The sequence below is a fragment of the Mobula birostris genome, chromosome 29 (assembly GCF_030028105.1).
Source record: "Mobula birostris isolate sMobBir1 chromosome 29, sMobBir1.hap1, whole genome shotgun sequence".
NCBI lineage: Eukaryota > Metazoa > Chordata > Chondrichthyes > Myliobatiformes > Myliobatidae > Mobula > Mobula birostris.
This window is the reverse complement of record NC_092398.1, coordinates 18,484,276-18,507,508: the sequence shown is the minus strand read 5'-3', so window position 1 is coordinate 18,507,508 and position 23,233 is coordinate 18,484,276. Positions and strand designations below refer to the sequence as shown.

Genomic DNA, 23,233 nt, shown 5'->3' with positions numbered 1-23,233 from the left:
CAATAGCAATCTTAATGGCTAACATTGCTTCTAATCGCAGTTGTGCTGTCTTACTAGGAGAGTAGTAACAGAGTGGTATAAATTTCTAGACGGCTTCTTCTGCTTATTAACCAGTGCAATGGTAACGTACACATGCGGAGTTCATTGCCAAATTGAAGTAAAAAAGAGATTTCCAATGTCGATGAATTATTATTGTGTGAATTTCCATACGCTGACCTTCCTCACTGTTAGTACTAACAGGTTTATGAAATGCATTTTCAAAATTCAAAACATACAACTAGATATGCAATGTTTTCTTTAGCAGAAAAAAGAGAAATAATAATATAACTGCATTTATGCAAAGTGTACGGTAAAGTTTAAAATATTAATATCAGCCTTCATGCTGTCAAATGTAATATAATATTGTAAACTTTTTTATATTTCCTCCACAGTTCTTATTCTTATCAGTAAAAGCGTGGCTTCTGAAGGTTAGTGAAAATTAACAAAATTATAAAAACTATCGCGTAAATCAATCTTAGTTTCGTTATTTAGATTGATGACTTTGCACGGATAATAAAGGGGATACATGAGAAAGGAAGTAAAAACTGTGCTTGCAAATCTCAGCAACTAATCATGCCAGTCTAATTTAGAACACTTACGGATATACCTAAATGAAGAAGATTTCTTTGCAGAAGTTAGTAACGTAGAAACGAGAACGTTGAGCTTTACAGCACAATACAGTTTGGTTTGGTGCTGATCATTTCCGTTACTCTAAATGCAACGGAACCCTTCCTTCCAACATTTTCCACCACTTTTCTGTCAGCCATATGCTTATCTAAGATATTCTTAAATGCCTCAAAGTATCTTCTTCTACCACTACCCCGGTAGTACGTACCCACCACTCTCTGTGGCAAGCACCTACCATAAGACCATAAGATCATAAGATATAGGAGCACAATTAGGACATTTTGCGCATCGATTCTGTTCCGCCATTTCATTATGACTGAGCCAATTTTCGTATCCTGCCTTCTCCCCGTATCCCTTCATGCCCTGACCAATCAAGAATATATCAACTTCTGCCTTAAGTATACATAAATAGCTGGCATCCGCAGCTGAGTGTGGCAAATAATTTCCCAGATTCACCAATCTCTGTATAAAGAATTCCCCCTCATCTCCGTTATTAAATGTTTCATTTCTGTTTTGGGGTTGTGCGTTCTGATCTATAGCAAATAACCCCTCCACATCCACCCTATCAAAGTCTTTCAATGCTCGATAGAATTAAATCAGGTCACCCTTCATTCTTCTGAATTCTAGTGAATACAGGGACAGAACCATTAAACGTTCGTCTTATGAAAAGCCAGTTAATCCTAGCATCATTCTCGTGAACCTTTTTTCGTAAACTTCCTATGAACCCTCTCCAGTTTCAGCACATCCTTTCTAAGATATGTGTATCACGCTAGACCAAATGAGGCGTCGATATATAAATTCTCAAAATTACATCCTTGTCTTTATGTCCTATTCCGCCTGAAAAGAATGTTAAAGTTGTATTCGCCTTTCTCACCACAGACTCAACCTGCATATTAACCTTTTGGGAATTCTGTACAAGGACTCCCAAGTTCCTCTGCGCCTCAGCTTTTTTTTTTATTTTGTAGTTTCTCTCCATTTAGAAGATAATCACTTCTACCAAAGCGTATGACCATATATTTCCAGGCACTACATTCCATCTGCCAACACAAAATATTCAGCAGATGCTGGGGTCAAAGCAACACTCACAACACGCTTATGGAACTCCGCAGGTTGGGTAGCATCCGTGGAAAAGATCAGTCAACGTTTCGGGCCGAAACCCTTCGTCAGGACTGTAGAGGGAAGGGGCAGAGGCCCTATAAAGAAGGTGGGGGTGGGGGAGGGTGGGAAGGAGAAGGCTGGTAGGTTCCAGGTGAAAAACCAGTAAGAGGAAAGATAAAGGGGTGGGGGAGGGGAAGCAAGGAGGTGATAGGCAGGAAAGGTGAAGAAAGAATAGGGGGCCCCACACAATGGGTAGTAGAAAGGAGGTGGAACCATGAGGGAGGTGATAGGCAGCTAGGAGAGGGGGCAGAGTGACATAGGGATAGGGGAAAGGAGGGGGAGAAAATTAACGGAAGTTGGAGAATTCTATGTTCATACCAAGGGGCTGCAGACTACCTAGACGGTATATGAGGTGTTGCTCCTCCAACCTCAGTTTAGCCTCATTATGGCAGTAGAGGAGGCCATGTATGGACATATCTGAATGAGAGTGGGAAGCAGAGTTGGAGTGGGTGGCTACTGGGAGATCCTGTCTGTTTTGGCGGACAGAGAGGAGGTGCTCGACGAAACAGTCCCCCCATCTGCGTCGGGTTTCACCGATGTAGAGGAGGCCACATCGGGAGCACCGGATGCAATAGATGACCCCAACAGACTCACAGATGACGTGTTGCCTCACTTCGAAGGACTGTTTGGGGCCCTGAATGGTGGCAAGAATGGTTCCATCTGCCATCTCTTTGCCCATTCTCCTAATCGGTCTCAGTCATACTGTAGCCTCTGTACTTTCTTGAAACTACCGGCTCTCCACATATCTTTATATCGTCTGTAAACCTGGACACAAATCCATCAATTCCATCATCATCCAAATCATTGGCGCATAACGTAAAAAGAAGCGGTTCCAACACAGACCCCGGTGTACACCACTAGTCACCGGCAGTCAACCGGAAAAGCTCCTTTCATTTCCAATCTTTGCCGCCAATCTGCTTTATCCATGATAGTTTTTTTTTGGTAATACCATGGGCTTGTAGCTTGTTAAGCAGCCTAATTTGTAGCACCTTGTCAAAAGGCTTCAGAAATTCCAGTACACAATATCAACCGATTGTCTTTTGATAATTCTGATTGCTAATTGAAATAATTCCAAAGAACTTGCCAGGCAAGATTTTAGCTTAAATAACCCATACTGACTACGGCGTATTTAACCATCTGCCTCCAGGTACCCTGAAACCTTATCCTTAATAACGGACTCCAATATCGTCCCAACCGCTGACGTCAGATTAACTTGCCTATAGTGTCATTCATTCTGCCTCTTTCTCTCTTCTTGAAGTGTAGAGTAACATTTAAAGCTTTTTAGTCTTCCGGAACCCTTCCAGAACATAGCGAATCCTGAAAGCTCATTAGTAATGCATTCACAGTCTCTTCAGTCAGCTCTTTCAGAACCGTGAGGTGTACATCATTTGGTCCACGTGCTTATCTACCTTAAGTCCTTTCTGTTTCCCAAGAACCTTCTCTCTAGTAATGCCAACTTTACACGCCTCATGACCAGTGATACCACGAACTTCCACAAAATTGCAATTGTCTTCCACAGTGAAGACAGATGCAACGTACTTATTCAGTTGCTCCGCCAATTTCTCATCCCCGATTACTAGCTCTCCAGCATTGTTTTTCAGCGGCAAAATATCCATTGTCGCCTCTCCTTTACATTTTATGCACCTGAAGAAACAGTTGGTATCCTTCTTTTATATTAATGGATAGCTTACTTTCGTATTCCAGCTTCACCATCTTAATGATATTTTAGTTGCTTTCTGCTGGTTTTTAATCAGCTTCCCAATCATCTAACGTCCCACTAAATTTTTCTCTATTATACGCCCCTCTTTGGTTTTATGTTGGCATTGACTTCTCTTGTCAGTCACGGTTGCGTCATCTTACCTTTAGATTACCCTTCCTCATTGGGATTTATATATTCCATGCCTTTTGAATTGCCTCGGGAAACTCCAGTGACTGCGACTCTGCCGTCATCCCTGCCTTTGTTCTTCTCCAATGAATTCTAGCTAGCTCGTGTTTCATGCCTGTGAAATTGCATTTACTCCACTGTAATATTGATACTGCTGACTTTAGCATATGCTTCTCAAATTTCAGGGCAGATTCGATCATGTTATGATCACTGTTCCTCAGAGTTCTTTTACCTTAAAGTCTCTAATCAATCCCAGTTCACTGCACAACATCTAGCAGACCAGCTGATTCCCTAGTGGGCCCAACCACCAGTAGGCTTTCGAGAAATTCCCTTATTTGAATCCAGCAAAAAGCTGTTTTCCCTAATTCACCTGCATATTGAAATTCCCCATGACTTTTGTAACATTGTCCTTTTAGCCTACATTTTCTATCTTCCATCATAATTTGTAGAACACATCCTTATAAATGTTTGGGGGTCTGTCTACCACTCTCATCAGTGTCTTTTTATCTTTGCAGTTCCTTCACTTTATCGACAATGATTCAACATATTGCGACATATTGTCACCATTTTCTAATAATATGATTTCATTTTTGTACCAACAGAGCAATACCACCCATTCTGCCTTTCTGCCTGTCCTTTCGATGCAGTGTGTATCCTTGGACATTAATCACCCAGCTCTAATGGTCTTTCAGCCTTGATTCAGTGATGCCTACAACACCAGGCATGCATGTCAATTTGTATCCCTGGTACAACTTCATCTACCTAATTACATATACTGCGTGCACTCAAATATGACAGCTTCAGTCGTGTATTCTTTACCTCTGACATCCTCTCCTATACGTTCCAAAATCAGTATAAAATTATGGCTGCTTGTATTAGCATTTCCACCATGGGATTAAGTGATAAGAAAATATTTGAATGCCAGAAAGCTACAATCTGCACTTCTTGCACGTCTCTGCTTCTAACAAGATATGAACAGTGAAAACAAACTCGTTATCAGAGACCATGCTCAAAATCTGTCGGTGTTGAATGACAGGAATTCATGCCACGTCCTCTCCCCATGCCCCATCCCAGCTCCAGCCCTTGCTATGTCTTCGTCTCCCGTTGGTCTCGCCTTCAGATTCCTGCGCTCGCTCCTCAGCAAGTTTCGGACCCAGCCTGATAAAAGACGTTTTTTCCTGCAACTCTCGGCTTCTGTACGTATATAATTGACAATGATTTCTTAACACGTTCACTGACGACTTTTATGGATCTCTTGAACTTTTAATTTCCAATATCTGACGTGATATCAATCGCCTTAACTTCCACAATCTCTTCCAGTTTTTAAGCTCCATCCTGGCTGCATTGCAGCTATCAAGAGCGCATCTGTTTTCAACCATGGTTCCTTCAGCCTATCATTACTTTCCTTCTTCAAAGGGGCAAATCTCTCCAGAACCCTATTTAAATTTCCCTAAGCAACCTCCATATTTCTGTTTTGTATTTTCCTGTGTACTTTTGTTCCCAAATTTATCTACACAGTTCCTGTTGAATAGTTTCATTCGTCCTCCCGAATGAAATACTTTCTCATAAAATCTGTTCCTATCCTTCTCGAAGACTATGTTAAAGCGCAGCGAGTGGTGGCTACTGCCTCCGAAATGCTCACCCACCGAGAGATCTGACAACTGACGAGTTTCATTTACCCATACCGGATTCAGTCTTGCCACTCGTCGAGTCGGCCTCTCCAAATTTTGTGTCAGGGCACACTTTACAAATTTTCGCCCCATTCAAACATTTCGCACTAAGGAGATGCCAATCAATATTAGATACGGTGAAGACCCCTATGATAACAATCCTGCTAGTTTTGCACCTTTCCAAAGTATATCTAACGTTATGTACCGCGGTCTCACTGTTGCTCGGGAGGGTTTTCTAAAAAATACTCTCATAGTGTGATTGTTCCCTTCCTGTTTTTGACTTTCACTCACAGTGACAGAGCAGTCTATACATCGACGAACCCCTCCCTTTTTGCAGTTGTGACACGCTCCCTGATTAGTTAGGTTACCCTCGCAACTCTTTTACCTTCTTCATTGTCATTTTGAAACATATAAATCCAGGAACATCCAATAGCCAATCCTGCTCTTGATCAATGTTTAGAGTTCACATTTTGAACCTCCTGACAGCTAATTCTCTGTAACAGCCCAATCTCTTACTTCCATATGTTGACACATATTCTAAGTTCATCAACGACGACTTTGTGCATATTGGCACATATTCGCCATTAAGAATATTGCGGATACAATCTGAGGTATCACTGATCGTTACACAGTGGAGGCACCACAGTATTTTGGAATCTCTTTCCTGTCCACAACATCTCCTGTTTATACCCCAATCTATTGAATGTCCTTTCATGGCCGTTCTCCTCTCCTCCCCTTCTCTTATTAGCCAGAAAGCTAGATTCAGTGTAGAGACTCGTTAGCTCTGCTTTTCCCCTGGCTTGTATCCGCAGTGTATAATTGTTATTGAGGGGAACGGTCACAGGGTAGTCTGCATTGTCTCTCCGTTCCTTTTTCCTCTCTTGCTAGTCACGAAGCTACCTTTCTCCTGCACTTGTCCGTGACAATTTGCACTTGTCCCACCAATGTTCTGTCTTCATACCTCGACAGGGTTCTGCCTCCCCCTGTTCATTCCCTTCCCAGACATATCAGATATCTATATTCAGGGCCTCGACGAAATATTTTCGACCCTTCTATGTCAAAAATCAGCACTCGTCCAGTTGAATTCATCTGGAAATTCGTCTCAGGTCTAGTTGCAGCACTGAACGTACATACAATCTCTTGGAAGAAATTTGGAGGTTTGCAGCCACATGGGGGTAGGGAAGAAATCGTCGACGTTTCTCGTCGACACCCTGCATCGGGACTGAGGGTGCAGAGGGGAGCTGACTACCATAGAGAGAACATGAGACGTCAGGGAGTTTTGCGGGGCCAATTGTAGGCGTAGGATGGGAGGTGGATGTCAGAGGGGTTGAAGTTGTATGATAGTGATAAATTAATTCGCCAGAAAAAGTGAGAGAGAGGAGAAGGATAAAAAAAAATAGGTCAGCAAAGATAGAGTAGAGAATGGTTTAGATTAGAGACAGCTACTGAGCAAGGGACAAGCAGGATTCAAGTTCGCTTATTGTCATACGACATTACACGAGTGTAAAATAGAACACAATGATTGTTCATCCTGATCAGATGTATGATAATAAACTCTGTAAGAGTAAATAATACGATAAAACTCAATAAATATAAATGCATACGATTAGCTTTTATACATAGACTGACAGATTGTATGTGCACACAGGGACACTAGGTATAATACTATCTGTACATAAGGCAAGTCTGACACGAAATGCTGTTGTAATAGACGTGGGGAATCTGATGGGGATTGTCAATCAGTGGAGATGTTACTCATAATGACGGCTTGGAGGAAGTAGCTTTTTGTGTCTAGTGATCCTGACGTTTTTGCTGCGTAATCTCTTCCCTTGTGGGAATGGAACAAACAACCATAGAAAGTCTAAGCGTGCTAGATAATTGAACTTCGTGTTGGTTCCCATGAGGGCACTGAGTACGCCATTCTTAACCACGTACTAACGGTACCTTTTGAAATTCGTACTGGGGAGTGCAGTCGACGAAAGTAATGGTTCCGAGTGCTTAGACATTTTTTTTCTCGGAACCATTAACGAACAAACAAAACCTCCACCCTATCTCTACATCACAGTAACACATTACGTTACAGCACGAAATTTAGACACCTTGGTAGTGCAAATTGTAAAATAATGATAAGGCCAAGTAGATCATGAACAAAGTCGCAATCTTTCGACGCATTCCTGCTAAACGAGGACAAATGAATCTCGATGGGAGCCTTACATGGCCATTGGCAATCTAGGTCTGATTGAATGAACAGGCTAGTTTCTGTCCTCTATGACACCATAGGCTGCTGCACATCATACGGATTGAAACCTGTTCGGCTGTGTTTTTGTATAAATGATGTACACTTTCATTGTGACAATGTTATTCCTTCCTGTTACTTCGGCCTCCACTACTGCCACGTCCCAAAGTTTCCTGACTTACTTCTGCACTTGTTCAGTGTAACGTATCCAGTGTACGGGAGAGTGATGCAATCTTTGTTGAACTGATCGAAATGTTGGGGGATAAAATGGGTCTTCTGTAGGATCAGAAGGGCGGTGCGGTAACTGACTTTGTGGTGCCTGCTGCTCGGTTCGGTCTAGATGAGCTTTAGGAAGATTATTGCCATGATATGAGACTCATTAACAATGTTTAAGTAAGATATAGAAAAAAGTGACACTGTTTTATCTTGGTCAAATAATTATAGCATGTCTTTAAGAAATAACATTGGTTGTCATCAATATATCTGTTATTTTTGTATTCTTCAGATCAACTTACGTTGCGTCTGGTCGATGGAGACAGCATATGCTCTGGGAGAGTGGAGGTTCTCTACAATGACACGTGGGGGACAATTTGCGATGATTACTGGGATATGGCAGATGCTGTCGTCGTCTGCCGGCAGATAAACTGCGGGTTTGCTGAATCAGCAAGAGGCTCATCTCAATTCGGCGAAGGTATAGATGACATCTGGTTGGACGACGTGCACTGCGTAGGAACTGAGACGAACATCCGTCAGTGCAAAGTCAGGCAAATTGGGGAACATAACTGCAATCACGTGGAGGACGCTGGCGTAATATGCAATACTGGTGAGAGACTGACATTGACATCTACTGTATTTATTAATCTACAGGTATAATTTAATTTATATAAGAAAATTGCTCAGCATCCAGACAACGTTACACTTCCATGCTGGTGTAATATTTCCCACCGTGGTTCTTAAAGTATAGATAGAACAACTTCAGAATTACCTTGAAATTATCAAAAGGAATTAAAAAAAACATGTCTTGCAAAATCTGTTTGTCATATAATCTTTCCACAGTAATAAGGTAATATTATTTCTTTCATCGGGGAAGCCATTGAAAATTGACAAACACTTGCTCCGATTAATACTCCTGTAAGGATTCTTCATCGTGCAACGTGACATGTAACCATGCAGTAAGAAGATAAACATAAAACATTTTAAACATTAAAAATTACGAAGATTTTGAAAATTTCTGTGTATATTACTTTGCTATTACGAGCCTGAAGCAATGGAGTCCTTAAATACCCCCTCCTATTCGTTTTTATCAGCTTTTAACGCGAGGATTCTTATGAAAACAACTTACACTTATTTTCCACTGCTACTGAGTGTTCGTTCCTCGTCTTCTGCTACTGTTCCTATTCACTCCAACTTTCCTCTGCTTTCCACTGTTATAACATATGGTTATTTGAGTTACTGGCGTCTTCCTGTCAGCTTGAACCAGTCTGGCCATTGTCCTCTGATGTCTTATTCACAAGATGCTTCCGCCAACAGAACTGCCAGTCATTAGATACTGTTCTTCCCATATCATTTCCTGTCAACAGCAGTCATTGTTGTGCGTGAATGCCACAGGTGTTCGTCAATATCTGAGATATTTATACCACCTTGACCAGCACCAGCAATCAGTCAACGGTCGTCAATTACATCAAATTCCTTCCTCCTTCTAATGTTTATCTGAAAACAACTGAATCGTTTGTAAGCATTGAGCTGCTGCCAAATGATTGACTGATTAGACATTTGCATTAACGAGCAGGTGCAGTGGTGTACATAACAATGCGGTCACTGAGAGTACAACTGAACCTCCAGTGTGACATCATAGGACAGATACAGTCAGCTGGTTTACCTCCAGTCCTGTTTCACAACGTTTACTTTTCCGGGCGTTCTGTTGCAGATCACCCACCGAAGCCAACCATCTACAATGGGAAAGTAACAGATATTTTTATGAAAGGAGAAGACCTGAAGATAAAATGTAGCACTCAAGGTTTCTACACTTCCACAAAGTTTTACCTCTTCAAAGACAACGACAATACGCCCATCCTAACGAAAGAACCTAGAACAAGGCATTACACTGCGACCTTTGTAATATCGAACATTACAGAAGCAAATAAAGGGAATTACAGCTGCAGTTACGATTCCGAAATTTCTGGGAAAGCATTTAGATCCGTGAAGAGTGACAACGTAAACGTAATGTTAAAAGGTACGTTCTACTTTCAACATGGGAATGACAGGGCACGCTGAATCCATACAAGGAGATATTATGCTGAACTCTTCTTCCGCCGCCTCCTCCTCCGAGCCTATTTCTTTGGCAAAGACACTCCATCCTACACCGATAGCTCTCTACTCCCTCCGCATCAACAGTTAATCTCACCATCAAACCCGCAGATAAGCATGGAGCTGTAGTAGTCTGGCGTACTGACCTCTCCCTTGCTGAGGCCCAGCGCCAACTCAGAGACACCTCATCTTACTTACCCCTCGAACAGGACCCCTACTGAAGAACACCAGGCCATTGTTTCCCGCACCATCACCAACCCGTTTTACATGCTACCCAACATCCCAAAACATCCAGGTAAACCCATTGTTTCAGCTTGTTCTTGCTCCACCGAACTCATATCGGCATACCTCGACTCAGTTTTATACCCCCTAGTTCAGCATCTTCCTACCTACATCCGTGACACTTCACACGCTCTGGATCTTTTTAATCATTTCAGGTTCCCTGGCCCCCATCAGCTTATTTTTACTATGGATGTCCAGTCCCTGTACATCTCCGACCCCCACCAGGAAGGCATCAAAACTCTCCGCTGTTTTTCTGGACAACAGTCCCAACCAGTTCCCCTCCATCACCACTCTCCTCAGCCTTAAAGGACATTTCCTCACTCGAAATAATTGGATCCTCTCACTTCCGTCAAACAAAAGGGGTAGCCATGGGCACTCGCATGGGTCACAGTTATGCCTGCCTGTTTGTCGGCTACGTGGAACAGTCTATGTTAGAACCTGCACCGGTGTCCGTCCCGCACTTTTCCTGCGCTACCTCAACGATTACAAAGGTGCAGCTTCCTTAGGGAAAACAGGGATTATACAGCAAACCTCTATGTTCTCTAATTACTACTCAGCGACACTAAAAGTTCATTTCCAAATTGCAATAAACAAATGACATTCCTAAAACATCATGTAAAGATTTAAATCGAATCACCTCAATATCAGTACCTCGCTAACATAAGTTATGACAGTGAAAAATAAGTTGTATTTTCAACTTCTTACCAGCATTATGGGTTGGCTTTATCTTGGAGTAGGTTAACTGGGCGATGCAACGTCGTGAACCGAAAGGCCTACTCTACGGTTTACCGTTGTATGTTCTAATTGTCAAAAAGATAGAAATATAACTACATATTAATTATCATCTTAAACCCATTCGTGTACTGTTGAATTCAATTAATATTCAAATTTATCTTTGATCTTTTTTTTTCCAGAATTTCTGCCGCCACCTGATTTTATCCATAATCGGATTCCTAGTGTTATAGTGGAAGGACAGGACGTCACTTTACTATGCGACTCGCCAGATTATTATGAAAAATGCAAATTCTATCTGTACAAAGACAACGAAACTAACCTCATTAGTACCCAGATAGCAACCGACGAGTTACACCAGACTTTGTTTAATGTAACAGAGATTAAAAAAAGCGACGAGGGAAGTTACTACTGCAAATATGAAGTATTTCTGTCGGAAAATCTTCGCTGCAACTCGTCGTTGAGCAGTGCCATAAATATTACAGTGCAAGGTAAGTGATGTACTGCACTTCTAACGTTTTCTGCATGGGGCAGCATGGTACCCCAGTATCTATCTAAAGGCATTACAGCGCCAACGAACCAGTTCACTTCCCGCTGCGGGGTCAGTAAGGAGTTTGTACGTTCTCACCGTTACCACGTGGGTTTCCTCTGGGTGCTCTGCTTTCTACCAAATACGTAGGAGTGTGCATTGGAGGGTAAACTGTCACTGGTTGTAATTGGGTGGAGCGGGCTCATTGGGCGAGAAGGTCCTTTTACCATACTTTAAGTACTGAAAGTGCTTCAGCAGATAGCATTGTATTGGAATATTATTTGGCAATTGCATTGCAAGCGAAGGACTGAGAAAAGCAAACATTAATTATCCGTACTCCAGTTTCCTTTAGTATCCCAAAGGCAACCGTTCTATGTCTTCCTTATCAGAAGGTGTAAAGCTCAGACTTGCAAATAAGGATAAAGAATGCGAAGGAGAAGTGGAGATCTACTACAATGGTACCTGGGGGAAAGTCTGCGGAAACAGCTGGCAAATTTCAGAAGCGCAGGTAGTGTGCAGGCATCTGGGCTGTGGGTTCGTGAAGAACGCCTCCCCTAGTGAACGCTATGGGATGGGAGATAACGAAGTCCGACTGAACTACGTCCACTGCCTGGGTACCGAAACGCTTTTGTGGAACTGCCTTACGCTGTCCTGGACAGAGAACATCTGCTTCGGTCACTACAGAGCGGAAGTAACTTGTTCAGGTAAACACAAAGTAAATTGAAATTTTGTGCAATAGCAGAAAACCTGTCTCTCTTAACTTCTCGCAATCTGGACTTGGTATGATTCAATATCTGTACAATATTTAAACTTCATCTTAGAGCACAATTCGAGATCAACTCTCCGCCCTCAATTATAAAAGTCACAGAATCTTGCTATCTTAGGAGAATTCGCATCCTCCTCAGACTCTTATTGTTTCTAAAATAAATTCAAGAGTGCAGCCGCAGTCCATAATGCTATGAGGAAGAGGCCTGAGTTCATCAGACAAAGCACTTTTTAATCTTAAGGTAACGTTGTCTGGAGTTAATTTCAGGGCTACCTGAACTATGTATATTGAGTTAAATATATGAGATCGAGCTTTCTCGAATGAATGACCATAAACATGCGCAGCAAATGTCAAATACTTAAAATATATGAAAACCATTTCCCACAAGGCAGCTGTAATATTGCCCGTATACGGTGTTGTTAACTTATTCACATTATTATATGTAGACCTCAAGACCATAAGACATAGGAGCAATATTAGGCTATTCGGCTCATTGTATCTGATTTGCAATTCCATCACGGTTGATTTATTATGTCTCTAACGCCATTCTCCTGCTTTCTCCCCATAATCTTTGACACACTGATTAATCAGGAACCCATCAACGTCTGCTTTAAATCCATCCAATGACTTCGCCTCCACAACTGTCAGAGGCAATGAATTCCACAGATTCACTACCATTTACCGATAGAAATTCCTCCTCATCTTTGTTCCAAACGGATGATCATCTATTGTAAGACTGAACTGCTTGGTCCTACAGTCTCCTTCTACAGGTGACAGCTACTGCACATCCACCCTATTTAGGCCCTTCAATATTGAGTTGTGTTCAGTGACATCCAACCCACATTCTAATCTCCAGCAAGTACGACAAAATGTTGTTTTTCTCCCCCCCCCCCTTCAGAGCAGCCCCTGAAACCATCCATTTCAATATTCCGTTCACCAAGTGTTTACATGCCGGGTGAGAACGTGACAGGCCGGTGTACGTTATCCTCCTTCTACCCCGGCAGTCGGATGTTCCTCCACAGAGTTGGTGAGAAGAAACCCCTCGTGTCTTTGCCGATACCGGATAACGAAATATCGGTGAACTTCACAGTCGTCAATGTTCAGACAACGCACTCGGGAAATTACACGTGCAGCTACGATGTAGATATTGCAGAGTTGGTCTTCAGCTCGGAACTCAGCGATCAGCAAACAATAACAGTGAAAGGTAGGCATTTCCATCTGACACTTCTCTATCGAGTCCTAAAATATCATCGTTAAATTCTGAAATCGTGTGCAACTGCCGCTTCATATCGTTCAGATTTTGCTATCAATTCTTGAGCGAATTTCTTATCAAGATAATGATTGCTTTCATTTATGGTCGTCTGTTATATAAGTGATGTGGATTCTTTGGGAAGGGTGTTGAAGGATCTTTTAAGGACGCTGACTAGATTAGAGGGCATGTGCTATGGCTAAACTTCAGCTGTTTCCGCTGGAGCAAAGGAAGCAAATATAAGACGTGATAGATGTTTATCCGATCACACATAAACACACACACACACACACACACACACACACACACATATGTATAAAGCACTGAGATAGGCACATGAGTGGGCAATAGGCAATGGGCAGGGAATGGAGGGCTATGAACATAGTGCGGGCAAAGGATTTACCTTAGTTGAGTATTTAATCGCAAATTTAACTAGTTTAACTTAGCGTTGTGGGAGGAGGGTCTGTTCCTTGGTCGTACTGTTCTATATTTTGGACTGATAAGAGGAGTTTGCCGTCAAATGCTACGCATTTGTATTTCTCTGTTAGTAGCATTAGATTCAAACAATAAGAAACTGAAAAAATCTACAAAACAAATATACTTAGGACTATGGTATTGTAATCTCTAATGCATTTCTTTTTGTGCAGTAACTTATTATTAGCGGACTTTGTTAAAAAAGGTAGAAGGTAATTTGAATAATTTGTATGCTTCAAACGAATGAAGAGGCTGTTTTACAAAACACGAGTTGCGTTCAATCAAAATTGTTTATTGCGATAGAATTACATAGCACTGAGCCACTTTCTCGTCCATTCTAAGTAAGTTTCATGTTTGCGACCCCAGTATGAAAATAATACCCCTCTGGTCCCCTTTAAATCTTTCTCCTCAGACCACGATTCTGCATCCTCTAATTCTGAGTCTAGTATTTTAAATAAAAGTATTGTGACCATCCACTTGATCATTGTCCCTTGTGGCTTATATATTTATGTGAGTTCACTATTTAATTATCACATCTACTCTCTTACGTTTGTAGTTTGTTAAGTATTTATAATGACTGGAGAACATTGAAAACTTAATAACTAGGTAATAGTATGCAGTTATCAAGGTCAATTGCACCAAACTAATAACCGGAAAGAGCACTAATATTATGTTCCGATAAATTGGATGCAACACGAACTGCTATGTATACATATCTGTCCTTATACTGCCCAATAGTACCCTAGCCAGCGAACCACTGCCACTCTATAAATAAATTACCAACACTGCTGTAATATTATTTCATGTAGCAATTCATATATACACAGTAAATAGTCATCGGTCAACTCAAGTAAAAACATAATCAACTGGAAAATTAGAAACTATTATCTCTATGTAGTTGTGGTAATGCATTTGCTGAAACCTGTACCCGTTTCAAGTAAAATATAAAATATTCGCTAGACACTACTCAGCTCTGTTATTTTTCAAAATTATTAGTTATCACTTCTCTCCTCAAAATGGCTTAGCATTTAATGTTTCAAAAAAACATTCAAGAATAACGGCGTTTATTTATTTTTCAGATGGGCCGCCTGAGCCCGTTCTATCCACGGATAAGGATCCTCCAAATTATCTTCCGGGCCAGGAAATAACCCTGCAGTGCAGTGCGCCGAGCTATTTCCAGGTTACCAGTTATTACCTGTATAAAGACGATAAAAAGAACTGCATCAGGTCCCAGGCTAGCACTATGACTGACAACTTCGTAGTGTTCAAAATCATGGCTGAAAGTAACAAGGACAGTGGTGATTACACTTGTCAATATGAAACCAACTCATCGGGACAGATGTACAATTCATCACACAGCGAGCCCATAAAAATCTCAGTGGTTGGTAAGTGTAATAACCTACGAAAAATAACTCATAGAAACTTCACCGTCACACCCGACCCGTATTCTCAAGATCAGAACAAAGTACGAGTACTCAGTATCTCTAGATCTCAGGGCGTTTAGATGTCTCAGAAATTTCATTTCCATACATAAAATAACGCAAGGAAGCCAGAATCCCACTGACATTAGATTTACAATGCCAGATTGACACTCGGTTGTCAATTCCAAATATTCCATTCTCATGTTGCTCAGCCGTCCATAGTGATCAAGACGTAGAGATGGTGCTGAAGAAGGCATAATGGAACCTGACCTCCTTCAGTCAGCGCGTACAGTAGAGGAGATGGACTGTTATATTACAGTTGTCTAAGGCAACGGTGGGGAAGTAATTGGAATTTTGTGTGTAGTCTTGTTCACCCTGTTACACAAAACATAGAGTATTATTAAACTAGAAAGCACGGAGAAAGATTTAACAGTCTGCAGGGTAGAAGTACAAGTTTCCTTGAGTAGGGTTTTATTTAATGGAAAAAAATAAAGCCGTAAACTAGGAAGCCAGTCCTTGCATCATATATCCTTGAATTTAAAAAAGTGACGTAGAAAAGGCGCATAAAACACGAGGGGAATAGCATGGTGAAACAGTGAGATCGGGTCCCTCTTTCCAGGGAAGATTTGCTGAAGATAACAAAGCATAGCTTTAATATCATGGGCGAGAGATTTAAAATGAACATCAGGGGCAACGTTTTCACGCAAAGGACAGTTCTTTTGTGGAATGTACTGACTGAAATAATGGTTCAAATGGTTAAATAAGCGATGTTTACAAGCCATTTAGATAGGTACATGGCCAGGAGAGGTTTATGAGACTGCGGGCCAAACGCCGGAAAATGGGAGGAGTTTGCTGGGCAACAAAGTCGGCATGGACCAGTTGAGCTGAACAATCCGATTTCATGCCTTATGATTGTGGAAGTTGGAAGTCTACAGCCTAAGCAACTCGATGGCTATTTGTGGGAAATTGGTAGGGCCAATAATCTAAGACCATAAGACCATAGGACAAAGGAGCAGAAGTCGGCCATACAGCCCATCGAGTCTGCTCCTCCATTTTATCATGAGCTGATCCACTCTCCTATTTAGTCCCACTCCGCTGCCTTCTCACCATAACCTTTGATGCCCTGGCTACTCAGATACCTATCAATCTCTGCCTTAAATACACCCAATGACTTGGCCTCCACTGCTGCCCGTGGCAACAAATTCCATAGATTCACCACCCTCTGACTAAAAAAATTTCTTTGCATTTCTGTTCTGAATGGGCGCCCTTCAATCCTTAAGTCATGCCCTCTCGTACTAGACTCCCCCATCATGGAAAACAACTTTGCCATATCCACTCTGTCCATGCCTTTCAACATTCGAAATGTTTCTACGAAGTCTCCCCTCATTCTTCTAAACTCCAAGGAATGCAGTTAAAGAGCAGACTAACGTTCCTCATATATTAACCCTCTCATTCCCGGAATCATTCTAGTGAATATTCTCTGTACCCGCTCCAACGTCATCACATCCTTTCTTAAATAAGGAGACCAAAACTGCCCACAGTACTTCAAGTGTGGTCTCACCAGCGCCTTATACAGACTCAACATCACATCCCTACTTCTATACTCTATTCCTCTCGAAATGAATGCCAACATTGCATTCGCCTTCTTCACTACCGACTCAACCTGGAGGTTAACCTTAAGGGTATCTTGTACGAGGACTCCCAAGTCCCGTTGCAGCTCCGAACTCTAAGAGGAAATAGATAATTATTTCATGACATAGGAGGAAAAGCAAAAATAAAATTTAGAGAGCTAGGCAGGAAGATGAGAAGCAGGACTTCTTGCATAGTAATTTCTCGATTGTTGCCTGTGTCTCACAACAGTGAGGGTAGAAACAGGACGATTCGGCAGAATGATGGGTGGCTAAGACGCTGGTGGAGGGGCAGAGATTCTCGAATCATTGGGATATTTTCTGTGCGATCTGCTCAAAAGTGACGGGTTGCACCAGAATCCGAGGGGAATCAATATTTTCACGGGCAGGTTTGTTAGCGCTGTTGGGCGGGGGTGGAGGGGGTGGTGGTGGCAGGAGGTGGTTTAAACTAATTTTGTGGGGATAGGAACCCGGGGGAAGGGACTCACGATAGGACAGAGCATAAAAAAGCAAAGATAGCGTGTGGTCAGACCGTCAGAAAGAGCAGGCAGATGACATGGCATAATTGCAGCCAGCATGGGGAGTTTCAGGGCATTACGTATGCAAAATCCAAAGGGTAGTAAATACTTTATTGAAAATGTTACATCTCAATGCATGGAGTATAAGAAATATATTGGATGATATTTTTGCTCTGTTACAGATTGTCAGGAATGATATTGTGGCCATCACTGAATTGTTGGTGAAGATGGTTGTACTTGGGAGCTAAATGTCCAAAGTTACACGTTGTATTAGAGAAATAGGAAGGCCGGCAGAGGGGGCCATGTGGTTAGGCTGGTAAAGAATGGCTTAAAATTAGTACAAAGTTGTGACATTGAATCGGAAGATGTTAGATTCTTGTGGGTTGAGTTAAGAATCTGGAAGGACAGTTATACATAGGCCTCTCAACAGTAGCTGGTATGAGGACCATTGATTACAACAGGAAGTAAGAAAGGCTTATCAAAACAGCAGTGTGATGATAGCCATGGAAACTTTTAACTTCTAGGTCGATTGGAGAAATCAGGGTGGAAGTGGCCCTCAAGAGAGTTAGTTTTTGGAAGACTTCGGAGATGCGTTTTTAGAGCAGATTGTTGTTGAGCCTACTAGGGGATCAGCTGTACTGGATTGGGTATTGCGTAATGAGCTGAAGGCGGTTAGGGAGCTTAAAGTTAAATAATCCCAGAAGGCATAGATCACAGTATGATTCAATACAGCTTGAAATCTGCTAGGGAAAAAGTAAAGTCCGATTTAACAATATTTCAGCAGAGTAACGGAAATTACAGTGGTATGAGATCGCAGTTGGCCAAAGGAAATTGGAAGGAGATGCTGCCGGAATGATAGCAGAACAACAATGGCTTGTGCTTTTGGAAAAAAAAATGAGGAAGGTGCAAGGTAGATGTATTCTTAAAACGAAGAAATATTCCAATGGAAAAGTAGATCAACCGTGGCTGACAAAGGAAGTCAAAGCTAATGTAAAAGCAAAGAGAGGGCATGCAACAAAGCAGCAATTAGTGCGAAGATGGAAGATTGGGAAGCTTTCAAAACCCTACAGAGAAAAACTAAAATAATCATCAGGAGGGAAACGATGAAATACGAGAGCAAGCTAGCAGACTATATCAAAGTGCATAGTAAAAGATTTTTCAAGTATGTAAAATATAAAAGAGATATAAGAGTGGATATAGGACTGCTAGAAGATGAGGTCGAGGAAATCATGAGGGACAAGGAGATGGTAGATGTTCTAAATTAGTATTTTGCAACAGTCTTCATTCTGGAAGACACTAGCAGTGTGCCAAATGTTGAAGGGTGTAAGGGAAGAGAAGTGAGGGCAGTTACAACTACAAGGGAGAAAGTGGAACAAAAGCTGAAAGACCTAAGTGTACGTAAGTCACCTGGACAAGATGAACTACACACAAGGTTTCTGAAAGAGGTATCGGCAGAGATTGCGAGGTAATTAGCAATGATCTTTCAAAAACTATTGGATATTCCTGGCAAAGTGCTCAGAGGATGTGCAGAGCAGCTGGCAGATGTTCTCACTGACATCTTCAACATCTCCCTGAGGAGCGCCGTCGTTCCAATGTGTTTCAAGGCCGCCTCCATCGTCTACGTGCCGAAGAAGTTTTGAGTGTTCTGCCTCAACGACTACCGTCCCGTTGCACTCACATCCATCATCATGAAGTGTTTCGAAAGGCTCGTCATGAGGCACATCAAGACCCTGCTGCCCCCTCACTGGACCCACTGCAGTTCGCATATCGTCCCAACCGCTCAACAGACGACGCCATCACCACCACCCCCCACCTGGCCCTCACCCACCTGGACAAAAAAGACACGTATGCTCGAATGCTTTTCATAGACTTCAGTTCAGCATTCAACACATACCTTACTCAGCACTTGATTGGAAAGTTGAAACTGCTGGGACTGAGCACCACCCTCTGCAACTGGATCCTAGACTTCCTGTCTGGGAGACCTCCGTCAGTCCGGATCAGGAGTAGCATCTCCGACACCATCACACTGAGTACGGGGACACCCCAGGGCTGTGTGCTCAGTCCATTGCTGTTCACTCGACTGACCCACGACTGTACACCAATACACAGCTCGAATCACATCATCAAGTTCGCCGATGACACAACTGTGGTGGGTCCCATCAGCAAGAACGACGAGTTAGTATACCGAGAGGAGGTGCATCGGTTAACGGACTGGTGCAGAACCAAAAGTATGTCTCCTAAAGTGAACAAAACAAAAGAGATGTGTGTTGCCTTCAGGAGAGCACGGAGCGACCACTCGCCACTGAACATTGACGGCTCCTCCGTTGAGATTGTCAAGAGCACGAAATTTCTTAGTGTTCACCTGGCGGACAATCTCACCTGGTCCTTCAACAACAGCTCAATAGCCAAGAAAGCCCAGTAGCATCTCTACTTTCTTCGAAGGTTGAGAAAAGTCCATCTCTCACCTCCCATCCTCACCACATTCTACAGAGGATGTATTGAGAGCATCCTGGGGTATTGCATCACTGCCTGGTTCGGCAATTGCACCGTCTCGGATCGCAAGACACTGCAGCGGATAGTGAGGTCAGCCGAGAAGACCATCGGGGTCTCTCCTCCCGCCATGACAGACATTTACACCACACGCTGCACCCGTAAAGCCAACAGCATTTTGAAGGACCCCACGCACCCCTCATACAAACTCTTCTCCCTCCTGTCATCTGGCAAAAGGTACCGAAGCATTCGGGCTTTCACGACCAGACTGTGCAACAGTTTCTTCCCCAAGCCATCAGACTCCTTAATACACAGAGCCTAGACTGACATCTACATCATTTATTAGTACATTGTAATTTGTCCTCTACTGTGCCTGATGTCTTGTTAATTATTTATTGTACTGCCCTGCACTGTTTTGTGCACTTTACGTCGTCCTGTGCTGGTCTGTAGCTTAGTGTAGTTTTTCTGTTGTTTTACGTAGTCTTGTGTAGCCTTGTGTTGTTTCACTTAATCTGCTGTAGTGTTGTGTTGTTTCATGTAGCACTATCGTCCTGGAGGAACGTTGTTTCGTTTTCACTGTGTAGTGTACTAGCAGCTTATGGTCGAAATGACAATAAAAAGCGACTTGACTTGACTTTACTTGGATTCTGGTTTGATGCTAGAGGACAGGAAAAATGCAAATATCACACCGCTTTTGAAGAAAGGAGGAAGGCAGCAGAAAGGAAATAATATATCAGTTAGCCTGACCTCAATTGTTGGGAAGATATTGCGGTAAATTGGTAAGGATGAGGTTATGGAGTACTCGGTGACGTAGAAGGAAAAAGTCAGCATGGTTTCATTTAGGGGAAATCTTCCGTGACAAACCTGTTGCAAATCTTTGAGAAGATTACACGTAGAATAGATTAAAGGAAAGTAGTGAATATTGTATATTGGAACTTTCAGAAGGCCTTTGACAAGCGCTCTCTCTCTCTCTCTTTCTCTTCTTTCTCTCCATTTTCCCTTTCATAAACATAAACACTTCTATCAGGACGCATTCATTCTCCGCCAGGAATAAAAATGCAGCCTATCCAACATCCAACCGACTCCATGACTACGTAATTATAACTTTTCATCTTAGTTCCATCATAGGTGAACCAAGTTTACAAAAATAAGTTGCTCGACTTTTCCTACTTTTTTCTTTCGATAATAGAACAAGGGATACTAATAGAAGTGAACCTGAAACAGTGAAGTATTTATATTTCCGTATGTTTCCATATAGAAAGCTTTTATATAAAATAAACACCCAGGGTATCGGATGAATTGTGTGAGAATGGATCGAAGATCGTCTATCTTGGAGTAAATTGATCCTTTTTAGACGCTGATAATTGGTATAGGGCACCAAGTTCAGTTATTGGCTCCCAGTTGTTCCCTCCATAGTGAACTACCGTATGATGGTTGAGAGATTTACAATACCGATTTTAAAAAGACGAATGTACAGATGCATGTTTCGAAAGGATCGGAAGTCTATGGGCCAATTGTTAGTAAATCGAATGAGTGTATAGGGCATTTCGGTTGACATGGAAGAGGTGAACCAAAGGATCTGATTCAGTGCTGAGTCTATGACTCGGTCAACATTAATTCATTTTGAGCTGAAGAATGTAAGATTTTTCAATTTGCGATGATACAATGGAGCTTTAAGGAGCCTGCTAAGATAAAGAAACCGATTCGCCAACGCGATATAGTGAAAATGAAAAGACTGGCAAAGGGTGTTTAATGTCGGGAAAAGTGTGTGATCCTACATTTTGGAAAGTGAAATATGAATGAACATACTGTAAGGAAGTGCAGAGGATTAAAGGTATTCGTCGCAGTTAATTATAAAAACCCAACTGGTAGTTTCAATCTGAGTTCAAACGGCAAAGGATATTTTGGCTTTAATTGTCAAAGGGATTGCCATTAAAAAAACATTAAAACACCGTTCCAATTATACAGAGGGTCGCAGTGGACAAAACTAGAATACAGCAGAGAACTTTAGTCTTCTTGTCCAGCAGTTCGGTGTAACAATGCTGGCGAGGTTCCAAAGGGATTCACCAGGCTGATTCAAAAAATGAGAATGAAGAAGATTATTTTTGCTGAGCAACACAAACAAAATAGGTTGAGTAAGCATTCTCTGGCTTATGAAAATATGGGGCGAATCGATACAAATATGTATGCTTTTGCGGGGGGTGGAAAGGGTAGAATATCGTAGAAGCTTTTACCAGTCGGCGTACATTTAATAAGTGGGCATCATAACAAAGTAAGGGGTCAGCCATTCAGTACCGAGATAAGCAGAAATATTTTCTCGCACAGGGTGATAAATTAGCGGAATTCACGTCCGCTGTAGGTATTAGAATGTGGATCACAAGAAGTACTCAATGTGCATGCGTCCAAATGTTTCCGAGCTCGAGGAATAGGGCGGTGAGGCGAAGGACACAGATGAAGCGCTGAAGCCAGCATTGATCAGTCTCACGAAATCATATAAGATAGTGGAGCAGAGCGGAATGGCCTGATGGTCTAGTCGTGCTCCTATTTTGTTGTGTTCTTTTATACCTGAATCGTCGTGGTTAAGATCCAAGCAAATTATGTAAGATGTAACCATGATAGACACAGAAACTAGCGGGATTATTGTTTCCACATCGCACAGGACTGTGTTGACCGAAAATAATACAGCTGTAAGCCGATGAGACATAGAAGCAGACCCTGGATAATCAATAACCAATCAACATCCGCCTTAAATATATTAAATGACTTGGCCCTCACTGCAGAATTGGCATTGATTCTTCACCCACAGGCTAAACAAGTTGATACTCATCTCTGTTCTTAACCGAAGGCCCTGTATTCTGCAGCTGTGGCCTGAGATCCTAGACGCTCACACTATAGGAAACATATTCTGTACATCCACCTCGTTTAGTAACTTCAATATTAGAAAGATTTCAGCGAAATCCCCTTCATTCTTCTGAATTCCAGTGAGTACATGTCCAGAGCTAAAAATAAACACGCCTCATATGTTGAAACATTAAATCTGAGAACCATTCTCGTGGACATGCTCTTTATTCTGTCCAATGCCAGCACATCACCTTCAATAAGTGGGGTTTGACCAATATCTTTTAACATTCGAATTGCACCATCGGTCTTATATTCTAATCGTCTTGAGGAAAATGCTAATAGCGTATTTTGCTTTCTTTACCACCGACGCAACCTGCAAGT

General features: G+C 42.0%; 1 protein-coding gene across 1 annotated transcript in view; it reads left to right on the top strand.

Moving 5' to 3' along the window:
* LOC140190136 (scavenger receptor cysteine-rich domain-containing protein DMBT1-like) overlaps nucleotides 1–23,233 on the top strand; it is a 62,942-nt gene that overhangs the window by 2,003 nt on the left and 37,706 nt on the right. Inside the window, exons 2-8 of the mRNA XM_072246647.1 lie at nucleotides 432–467; nucleotides 8,121–8,438; nucleotides 9,543–9,848; nucleotides 11,119–11,427; nucleotides 11,855–12,169; nucleotides 13,130–13,435; nucleotides 15,034–15,339. Of these exons, the coding sequence (XP_072102748.1) occupies nucleotides 432–467; nucleotides 8,121–8,438; nucleotides 9,543–9,848; nucleotides 11,119–11,427; nucleotides 11,855–12,169; nucleotides 13,130–13,435; nucleotides 15,034–15,339 (1,896 nt within the window). The remainder of the gene's footprint in view (nucleotides 1–431; nucleotides 468–8,120; nucleotides 8,439–9,542; nucleotides 9,849–11,118; nucleotides 11,428–11,854; nucleotides 12,170–13,129; nucleotides 13,436–15,033; nucleotides 15,340–23,233) is intronic.